Consider the following 11,373-nt stretch of genomic DNA (forward strand, 5'->3'; position numbering starts at 1 on the left):
ACTAGAAATGAGGAAGATGACTTGGTTCTGTGATGCTCAGTGTCAGAGCAGTCTATCAGGAAAACAGGATGATTCAGTTGGGATGGGATACTAGAAATAAAAGTTCAAATCAGATTGAAAGATTTTAAAAGTTGATTTTCAAAATTTATAAACAGAAAGGCGGCAAAGCTGCGGTGTTCTGCATAGAAGGGTCAAAAAGTTGGGACAGTTTTTCAAGTAGATAAACTTCATATTGAAGAATGAGCTTTTTTCTACTCATTAAAGAACTTGAGAAAATGTCACTTTTAGATGTGGGGGGGTTTATTGTATTGCCTTCAGTATTTGGGAGCTTTGTTTAAAAGGATGCCACTTTCTCTCTCCTTTGCAGCTGAAAATGGTGAAGGTTTCCACATCATTTTGAAGTGAGGGCAAACATTTGCTGGACTGCTATTCCACTGCAGAGTGAAGTCACATTTAATGACTATGAAGATCATCCAAAAACTCTTAGGATCTAACTTCACCATATAAAATGTTTCATATTGAAAACACAAGATGACCTTTCTAATGAGCTGTTTGATAGGTAAACTTTCTTATCACTGCCATAGCTAAGTGTCCTCATAAGAGGTATAATGCCATGACAGCTTATGTACAGGCATGGAAGACAATGTAAGCAAAGGTGGTTGCCCTTCAGTGAAATAAGGCAAATTATGGCCAGTAGATACAGTTTGTAGAAGCACTACTGCCTTCCTATTGCACTGTATCCAGTTCGGAGATGAATGTAAACTTATTTGGGGGCATTTACCTTTCTGTGCCAGTTTGTCTATTACTTGCTTGTACCTTATGCTGAATTTTATTTTTTGATGTTAGCAGAGCACATACTGATCTGTGTTGAGATGAGTAGTTAAAAGCTGATAGTGATCAGGTTGTCGGGTCTTTGAGAGTAAAGCTGTCAAAACGGCTTCCCCGTGTAAATTGTGTATAAGAGTGTACGTAAGAAGTGTAAATGCCAGAAAAGGATTTTTAAGAAGTCCTAGCCAGATGCAATATATGCATGCAGCCAACTGCATTGTCAACAGTACCTTATTGGAAGGAGTAGTATAAATCCTGTGGGGTACAAAGTAATTTTGTGTTTTGCTTTAACAAATTTAATGGAAAATTTTGCCTATGCATCCTTTATTTAGTTTCTAGTTTCTCTATGGAACAGTGCTGCAGTTGAACCCTTTAACCTTCTGCTTGTGAAATGGTGGGTTTAAAAATACTGGCAGTGAGAGTTAGATTTTCCTGACTTGATGGAAATATTGCTGACGAGGGAAGATTGACCCACTGGCGCCAAGGGGCTACATCATAGCTTTAAGCAGCATCCATTAAATTGCTTAAACACTAAATATACAACACTTAAGTCTCTCTAGCAGGTAAATGCTTGCTATTGTCTCTGTTTATGGGCAAGTATCTTAACTGTTTCTATAGCCTCAGATCCATACCACAAAAATTTCACAGTGCCTCTTTCACATGACCAAACATACAACTTACCTTTGAAATAAGGTAATGTGCTTTTTCAAAGCTGGGTTTTTTCTGGAAATTGTCGAACATGGCACTGCAGTTCACAGATTGAACATTATAGTTGCACAGTAATAGGTACTTCAGGGGACACTTGTCGAAGGCACAAGTGGCAGTGAGATCTCTTAACCGTCCTTTGTGCCTTTGAACCACCCATCCCATCAAAATCTGGGAAGAATGCTTTAATTTTTGGATGCTATAGTGTTAAGTGAGAAATTTGTAGAGAGCAAAAGGGCATTAATTCCCTCTTAACTGGGTTAAGTGCTTAACAAAAAGGCCTCTACAGTGGTAGCAAATCTGAACATTTGAATCCATGAAAACTAGAGTTTTTTTCTTTCCTGTTTGACTTAACGTTTTCTGCACCGATAAAGTAAAATGTCATGATTTTACATTTCTTCTGCCTATTAACTTCTCATCTTCAGGTATTGTTTGGGTCTTAGTATCTTATTGAATTGACGATTGTTGTTCAGTTCTTTCAGCTCAGCACCATCTTCAAATCCAAATGTTTTATAAAAGTGGAAAAATCCTTGATTGGAAAGTATCCAATAATTATCTAATTTTAAAGGGTATTGAGAATTGTACAGTAGTTTGTCCAGCTCACTTGAAATTGGAATTAAATTATGGCACCAGCAAATTGCTTTTGTTTTTTAATAAGATGTACACATTTCAATTTAAGTATAAATAAATGTTTTTCAATAATTTTGTAAATTGCTTTTTGAAATCTGTGTTGAAATGGAGGCCGCCATTTTGGGAACAACAACATTGTACTTTCTATCTCTTCCAAGGCAGTTCAGTTTTGCCCCAGCATATTTTTTGAAAAGATGAACTAATTAATTGCAAAAAAAAGTCATGCTGTAGTTGTTGAGCCTTTTCTGGAAAGATGGTCAATTGCTGGTCAAGACTGACAGTGAAACAGAACCAAAAGACCACATACTTTAAGTAAGATTGGTGTCCTGAAATCATTGAAACAAGCCCCAATACATATCCAGTGATCTTTTTTATTTGAGTTCCTAGTTCATAAATTATGTATATGACTTTAGAGTATGCAGAAGTTTTGTTTTGTACAATTTTAATATTGTATATTCACAGTAAGATTGCTAAAAATGAGCCAAACATAAGGCAATGCATTCTGAAAAGCTAGTATGGGATACTCTCAGTTCAGCTGTTGAGGGAATGGAGCAAGTGGCAGTGTTTTAATAGGTTGTACACATCAGCACAAGGGTGTGGGGTTGCTTTTTTGTTGTTCTCTTTTTTCTTTCTTTGCTGCTGCTAGTTATCTCTGGTTTTCAGAACAAGTTGACACCCACTGCCCCTAAACACATAACCTTTTCTGAACTGATTATGTTTATTTAGGCTGTCCCCGTTAGCTAATTGTGTGACAATAAAATGTCTGACTACAAAAAAAATACAGCAGCAAAAAGCTCTGTCATATTTTCACATGTCTTAAACGTTCCCTATTAATCTTGGCTGTTAAGGGCAAAGTGTAGATGTACACTGATACCTGCAGCCAGCTCTAGTTAAACAACTGTTTTAATAAAGTGCTGCACTTACTGATAAGGCAAAGTTTCCAAGATGCCCATTTGTTAGAGCTGTCTGTCAGAGGCAATCGAGTTGTCAAAAGTTATATTAACTGAAGCTCACATACTTTCTACACAAAAAATACAATGAAACATTGTATGTGTAGTAGTACAGTAAAGTATCAACAGGTCACTTTTTATTTCCATTATGCTCAAGATATTTTTAATTACTAATCAGCAACAACAACAAAATAAAAATAATAACCCTCCTCCCAGTAAATGTTGAGATTTTGAGATCCTCATTACTTCCTATTTCAGATCATTTGTTAGGCTGCTTAATATAAAAAATACCAGTGTCACAATTTGTGGTTTACAATCACATTTTCCTGCCCAGAGCTTCAATTCCTTGCCCATAGACTTCACACATGATCTAAATCAGGTTACTTAATTAATATATGTGCCACTATACAAAAATAGTGCTAGTACTTCCTTACCTTCCAGGGCAGTTGCATTTTTTCTCCTTACAAACTGGAGACAGGCTCAGAATGATAACGGCCATCTAATAAACACTGTAGATTACTTTTCAGCTAGAGCATACACAATATAACGTACCCATCCCATTCTTACCTGCTTTGCAATCCCTTTACAACATCATTTACCTGATCTTGGGAAAATATTTTCTACAGACTTCTAAATAGTTGGCTTCTCTTTAGTTACATGCAACCAACCTGCTGTTTATTTAAAATTTAAGCTGTATCATGAAAAACAAGGAACCCCATTACATTTTTGGTCTATCTACTAAAGCTGATTTGTCTTTAAACCTGACAAGATTTAGTCTTGTTATGAATATGTTGTAGAACAGCAGTTTGGACTCCCCCTCTCCCCGTATGACTGACATAAGGAACTCTGAATTGTATTAAACATTTTTTACATTGAGTAATAGCTCCATTGAGTGGGGCTTATGGTATCGGTACTTTCACTGAGCATTCACTACTTTGAAATACCCAAGTAAACATTGCCATACAGTATCACAGTTATGCCAATGGGGGATGGTGGAGGCAAAAGAGTTTAAAAAAAAATAAAGCATCACCAACTCAATCCTTAAGACTTTTACCTGGAAAAATGTCTTTCTTGGTGTCATTACCAGCAAAAAATTGGATGATTGACACATCATTGCTATGGCAGTCAGGTAACTGACTCTGCAGACCACTTGCAGTCTGATTCTCTTCTTCCACAGCCAAAGGAAATGTTTTCCTTAGCCTGATGTTAACTATTGTCAAAGAATAATGCAGCATCTGCAGAGTCGCTGTCCACTACCTCCTACAGAAGGAGGTGGAGTAACTGGAGCAAAGTAAGCATGAACTTTCACATGAGGTAGATGAGCCTGAAAATGAGAAACAAAAATTTAACCAAAAAATATAAACGGTAAAGCACAACCATTACCAGCAGATACTAAACTACTGGCAAACCTCAAAAAGATTTTTTTTTAAAGTCCCTGATACTTTTAAAGTCTACGGCCACTTCTAAAAGTGAGTAAGCCAAGCAGTTCCATACAGCTGTCTGGCATAACTACAAAGAGCAAGGCATTCATATTTAACCACAGGAAAACAATTTAATAAACTGGAACCTGGCCATATTCACTCATTCAGAAATAGAAACTGCTCGAAGAACCTTTCTTAGGTAACTTTTAGGGCTTTCTGTATAGTTATAGCAAAATCAGAAAACAACAAATGAATATACTGCCTTAATCAAAACTCTTGAAACAAAAAAAAGCTCAAAACCTGTCCTCTTTTTTTTTAATTAATCAAGGGCATCTGAAATTGATTCTAAATTTTCCCATGTCTTAAAATCCTAATACTCTTGTTCTGCAAGTTCAGTCCTCACTAAAAACCTTTACTCTATATATTTAGTTTAAAACTTAACTAACAATCTAGGCAGCATCTATGCAGATTCTTCATTTTATTACACTTGCTTTGTGAGAAGCGCATGTATTTGGAAGGAATTCTAGTAATAGTTCAAGTAAACCCCAAAAGCCCATGTTTCCTTTAAAATAAACATTGGAAAGTAGATAAAGCATAAAACATACACATCAGTAAGAGAGATCAGTACTAACGAGCACTGCAATAGTAACAGTATCTTGGAATATAAATGGAAATAGACATTTGATGGAAATAAAATAGATTCCCTGTAGTTGAGATTTATGTTTTTCATTATTTTTTCCACAGTTCAAACACCTTTTGGGATCATGTGTGCATTACATGATTACTATGATTACACATAGGCAATTCTGTCCTTTCCAAAAGCCGAGTAAATGTCCACAACACCTACTCTGATTCTTTTGATTCCTGCTCGAGTGACCTGCTGACAGTCATATAACTCGATTCTCTCCAGATTGCGGCAGTTCTCCAGATGTTCTAGAGTCAGGTCGGTGATCAAAAGACAGTTGTCTAGCTCCAGTACCTGTAACCTCTCATGACCACAGGTACTGTTGCTCAGATGCAGAATCCCATCATCTGTGATTAACTCACAGTGAGATAAACTCTGAAACAGACAGACATTTCACTGTTTGCCTTGGAAATAATCAGCTCATCACTGCAGCCCCAGTAAGATACAAGTTATCAACAGCCAAACTTAAACTTTGTGCTCCCCTTCTGCTCTAGGGTGATGCTTAGCAATTGAAGTGCAATTCCCATTTATTGAAATTAAGGGGGATTAGAAATTACCTGTGCACTGTCAGAAACAAGATGACTGAAAAAAATGGTGAGGTGGCAGCACATTGTGGTTGCAATGAAGAGGAGCTATTTCAGCTTTGCAATTACACAATCAAGTCTCTTACACAAGGGAATCATAACCATCATACAAATAAATACAGAAAACAATAATGACTCGGTTTTTTTTTTAATGAAATGTCAAGTTAACTTCAGCAAGAGCTGTAGGGCACTCATTGTCTAAAAGATGACACCATAACTTCTTAAATACTGAATTTTCTTGCAGCATTAAAGGGCACAACTTGCCAGGAGAGCACCGCATGCCCAAGGTCCGTGCAAGCAATCAGCTCAAAAAACCCAGTTTTTATGATTAGTAGGTACTATCTGGAGTTTTCACCTTAACGTTTTGTTTTAGTCTTTATTCACTTTTTATTTGAAAATTATAACTTTTTATAAAGTTTGAAGGGAATGGAAGAAGCCTCATTGCCCCAGATTCCAGCATTATTCAAAGAATACATGTTTTTTCCCTCTTTCACAGGATTTACAGCAGCACTGTCAAGATGATAAGAAATATGTGGATTTCTCTGGTAGGATGATTTGAGGCCACTGTTAGCTTTGATATGACCATCACTCCTGTTGAAGGCCCTGATGTGCTGAATTGATTCCATTCTCTCACTCAGGTGGAATTTAGTTCCTTATTTCCTGCTCAGTTAGCGTACCTACATGTGCCTCATGTGGCATTGTTGTTACTACACCGTCATTTAGTACTTGCTTTTGGAAGTACTAAATGGCGGTGCAGTAACAGCCCATACTGCACTGTGCTGGTGGTGCGTGGTTGTTTTTAGCAGCTACGATGCCATAGCAACATGCTATAGCAAAGGGAGCGTGTTGCTACAGCGATGTAGCTACAGCATCACAGGTTATGCCTGCCAACTCTACGTCACTGTAGCGTGTTGCTATGGCGACGTAGCACCACGTGTAGATGAACCCAGTACCATGTTTTGGGGGTGTCTGCTGGGCAGCTTTTCCAGGCAGAAACTCTGGTGCCAGAGACCTTTGGCAGTGAGCACATGTTTGAACTCAGCAAAGGAGATGATTCCTCTTAGAAGAGTCCTTCAGAAAATCCAAATCCAACATCTGAAAATCAAGATATAAAAGCTCTTCTTTCAAGGCCGTTAAGTACCTGGATTCTCTCCTCAACTCAGAGTATATCACGCTGTACCATGGTCCTTTTTTCAAGTAGCACAAGTGAATGCTGAACACGTCATGCTATTTTGCTTTGGCTTACAGAAACTTCTTGGCCAGTACCAAACCACCCTTACCTATCTCATGTCTGTTAGAACAGTATCCTTGTCATCTCTCCCTTTCCCCTTCACTTAATGGAGCAAAGAAAGAACAAATGCAACATATAACTGAATTCTCAGGGGTTTAATCTAGTTCTAGGACTTACACTGTGTCTGTGTCTGATGGAGAGAGCAACTTCACAGCAACCAAACTTCCTTTCACCCACGGCTGCTTAGTGTTCTTGTTGCATTTTCATTTTCTTTATCCAGCAGATTGCAGTGCTCCTGCTGTTAGTGGTAATGTGGACCCCAAACAGTAACAACACTACTGCATAATTTGTTTTCTTAAAAGGTCAAAAAAATCAAAGGGCTTACTCCATAAAACTGGTTTATCTTAGGGTCTGTGTTTACATTCTTAATTCCTGTTAACTCTCTGGACGCCTTAAATAGCTCATATGGTTTCCCTCTTCATGTACCTATATACGCATACTCTTGCACATTCGTTTGGCTGGTGGTCTGGAAATTACCAGCAATGTGTGGGTTAAAGCATATACTGTTTTTCCAATCTATTTATAAGGGACCTCTGGTTTCAAGGGAGGAAGGAAGGTTATGTAAAGACGGATTTGACCTCTGTCTCTTGTAGCTGACGAATTTGACCTCTGTCTCTTGTAGCTGTCTACTGGCTAATTAAGAGTTTCACATCCCAGGAAGTAAGCAGCTTATAAACTTCAGCTTTCCTGAGAGATTGTACTCTGGTGACTTGGAACTGAACACACAATACAGGATGCCAATTTGATTTCATAGTCTTTATGAAGCAACCATACTTAATGAAAAATTCTGCATTAAAACACAAGGTCCTTCAGATTTGCTAGAATTGGTAGAAATATTTAACAAGATGTAAAGTGTCAAGTTTACCATTTTGAAAGTCTTCATCTTACAGAGGGGATGCTCAACTTCTTTTCTTTATGATGCGGAAATAAAAAGGTTCTTGGGCTAGCTGAGTAGCAAATAAAAATAGCACAGCAGGTGAGTTTAGCTGTTTTCTGCTAATGAAATATCCATTAGCAGATCAGAACTTCCTTGACGCATCTAAAAGTATTTGACAATTTCATATTTTTTTTAAACTCAGCTCCGATGGTTGATTATAAAGCATTTGTGTATTAGAAGCTGTAAGAAATCGTTCTTACTGGCTTAACAAGTCACATTGGTGTTTATGTTCCATAGTTTGTTCAGTGAGCAAGCACTTCCAGTGTGTACAAAATCCAGGGTATGAATTCAAAACATGATTTTTACAACTCTGAATTGCACTTTAATGAACATTTGTGCCAATAAAGCTCAACTGTGAAATGTTCACAGAAAGCCAATCACAAAGATAGTCAAGAGCACAGGTAAGTGAAATTAGGACTTTTTCCTTCTCACCCAGGCTGTTCATTTTGCAGTCTACAAGTAGTTTTCTCCGGTACATGTGGAACAGCATGGAGCAGGGAGTCAGTTGACTTAATGGCTCATTGCTCTTCACTTCATTGGCTTGTTCTTCATAGATGTTAACAATCATCTCTTCTTTTTAATGGTCTTGGTACACCAGTAACCAAGCTAACTTTGAGCAAGGCAGTTTTGCTATCTGTTAGGTGGTCCTGGTCTCTCTTCTATTTCACACCTCTGCTTGAAGATTCTTTAGCTCTACAAAATCACAGATCTACCCATGGAGACCAGTCTTCAGGAGCAGCTATGGTTTCAGCTTCAGCTAAGCAGGAAAGGGAGGGTAACTCATCTGAAAATTAGGCTCTGCACAGCCATAACTCTAGAAAAATCTTTTTTTCTTCAGTCTTCCTTTCAGAAACAAGGTGAGTATTATTCCCAAGCACACTGTATGCAAGAAAATATAGCATATGTTGTGACCTTCAACTGGGTTAGCAGGAGCTGACTTGAATTAAAAAAGTTATAATCTTGTTTGTAATGCTGATCTCTGCTGAAGCAGACTGTTAAAAAGGAGTATGACCACTCCTAATGGCACAAAAGATCTTAAATGTGTCTGAGGCAATTTGGTTGTAAATGGGATTAGGAGATAAGAAGCTACACATTTTTACCAGGAGTATATAGACCTGTATGTAAACCATTCCTTGTTCAGCTGGAAGACTTTCCTTTACTTTAATAAGGCAATTTATGGAATTATGTTCCACGAATGAGATGGGGCAATTAATCTGAAAAAGCAGCAAATAAAGCTCTTTTTCAAAACCATCTCTTCCTGAGCTTTCTGCTACCTTAGTAACACTATTCCTGGAGCTGGGTCTCTGGGAAAAGCCACAAGGCTACATAATTAATGAAGTAACAATCATTCCTTTTAATCCCTCCTAAGAACAGATTATAAATGATGGCAGGAGCGTTGGCTCTGAACACAACAGCCTATATTTTCAAAACTGACCAAGACTAGGGATTCTCGGTCTCTCAATTTCAGGAAGGCCAGAGCCACTTCAAAGCAGGTTGAGTTTTAAAACATACTGGGCACCTGCTCTTTGAAAATCAGATATTAGAGTATCTCAAGCATAGTACTCCATATATGAAGTATGTGAACTCCATAGTCACTTGGGAAAATTTGGGCTCTAGAAACATAATACTTACTATCATTCCCTATTAATTTACAAACTTTAGGATTATTCGTATACAATCCCACTTGTAAAATTGTGAGAGACAGTACACACATTTACTAAGCAATTATCTTTCTGTTAATTCAGCTTTTGATCTGTTTCAACATAAATGCTTACATGTCATTAAAGAGTCATTACTATGCAAAAGAGCATCTATAAAGATTCCCAATCATATTCAAGAGCATCTCAAAAGTCATGCAGCTTTTTACTTTATCTAATTATTCACAATTAGTCATTAAAAAATCTGTTTTTCTGAGTATGCTGGGGAATCACTGGGATGCTTGGAAATATAATGTACTAATAACAACAAGCTTATGCCAAATTGAATGTGCTTAAAACAGTCACAGAAATAAACATTATTCAAACATATTTTGCTACAGTATGTAAAATTGTAAAATGTCACAGCATGACAAAAAGGCAAGTATCTACTAGAGACAGTGACAGACAATAGTTTGTACGGATTTAAAACAAAATATTCTAAAAATAAATAAGAGTTAAACTTACCAATGCTTGCAATTTAGGGCAGTGAATAGAGAGCTGTATCAATGTACTATCTGTTATCTAGGAAGAGAAGCCAAACAATTTGCCACATACATATAGTATTATAGACTGCAAGAAGAGAACTGCCTACATGAAAAAGTATACCTCACAAAAGTAGTTTGCCATACCCATTTGGGTTTAACTTTAGTTCATTAATGTCCCTCAGATCTATAAACACATGGAAAATATAAAAACTCTTCTCTCATCCCCAGGTTTTACAAATTTTAGCGGAACAATGAATATGAGTTTAAAATGTAGGAAACTGAACTGACTTCATTGCTAAAATATTGATAGGTTGATAGATTTCACATCATCAATTTCCAAAGAGAAAGTGTGATAAAAAACACCACCCTTTTGCCAATAGAATGCTTTATATCTGTTCCACAGTCCTTGCAAATCTATTATATGTTACCTTGCTCATCTTATTGCTGGATACTATGAATGCAATATAAATAATCCATAATCCATTCACCAAAGCTACTTGTTCTCTCTGCCCAATAGTCTCAAATATATCCAGTTTGTTAGACACTTCTCTGGAAAATGGATACACTCGGGTCTCTCTTTATGTGAATTTGTTTTGTGCGAATTCGCTTATATATGACGACCTTATTTATACCAGAAATTCGCTTTGTACGAGAAAAATCCGATCTTGTGCGAAGTCGAACAGCCATAAGCTCCCTGCAGACTGGCAGAGTTCCAGCCTTCAGGGAGCTGGGAGGAAGCGGAAGGCAGGCAGTGAGACAGGTGGCGCCACGTCCATGTACAGTACACGCATATAGCCCCAAGAAGCCTTGAGAGCAGCTCTGGTAAGTAAGTGCGGGGGAAGAGGGGGATTGAGGCCCCTGTAGGTAGGGAGCTGGGCAGGGCTGGGGCTGCCATCCAGCTAGGGGGTGCTTAGAGCCCCAGCAGGGAGCAGGACAAAGCCTTGGGTGGATCATCGGGGGAGGGCTGGCTCCTCGCTGCTGCGCACACTTCCAAAGGGCAGCGGGGACCTGCGTCCCCCAGATTTGCATGCAAGGCAGGTGCAGGCTGCGAGCTCTGGCACTTTGAGGGGTGCAACACCGTGCTGCTACCCTCACTGCAGTTCGACATGAAGGACGTGCATCGCCAGGGCAGCGCGGAGCTTGCAGCGGCGCAGATTCCT

At 38.2% G+C, this 11,373-nt stretch overlaps 2 protein-coding genes across 7 annotated transcripts in view; one reads left to right on the forward strand and one right to left on the reverse strand.

Moving 5' to 3' along the window:
• Positions 1-2,235, forward strand: part of UBP1 (upstream binding protein 1) — a 79,911-nt gene extending 77,676 nt beyond the window's left edge. For all 5 annotated transcript variants that reach the window (XM_025204149.1, XM_025204148.1, XM_025204146.1 and 2 more), the window contains one exon: positions 368-2,235. In XM_025204149.1, the coding sequence (XP_025059934.1) occupies positions 368-405 (38 nt within the window). In that variant the 3' untranslated portion in view covers positions 406-2,235. The remainder of the gene's footprint in view (positions 1-367) is intronic.
• An 88-nt stretch (positions 2,236-2,323) lies between these two features.
• FBXL2 (F-box and leucine rich repeat protein 2) overlaps positions 2,324-11,373 on the reverse strand; it is a 70,221-nt gene continuing 61,171 nt past the window's right edge. For both annotated transcript variants that reach the window (XM_025204151.1, XM_006023601.3), the window contains exons 13-15: positions 10,194-10,250; positions 5,382-5,594; positions 2,324-4,437 (exon numbers count right to left, since the gene is read on the reverse strand). In XM_025204151.1, coding sequence (XP_025059936.1) covers positions 4,330-4,437; positions 5,382-5,594; positions 10,194-10,250 — 378 coding nt within the window. In that variant the 3' untranslated portion in view covers positions 2,324-4,329. The remainder of the gene's footprint in view (positions 4,438-5,381; positions 5,595-10,193; positions 10,251-11,373) is intronic.

Source organism: Alligator sinensis, unplaced genomic scaffold (assembly GCF_000455745.1).
Source record: "Alligator sinensis unplaced genomic scaffold, ASM45574v1 scaffold1118_1, whole genome shotgun sequence".
Lineage (NCBI taxonomy): Eukaryota > Metazoa > Chordata > Crocodylia > Alligatoridae > Alligator > Alligator sinensis.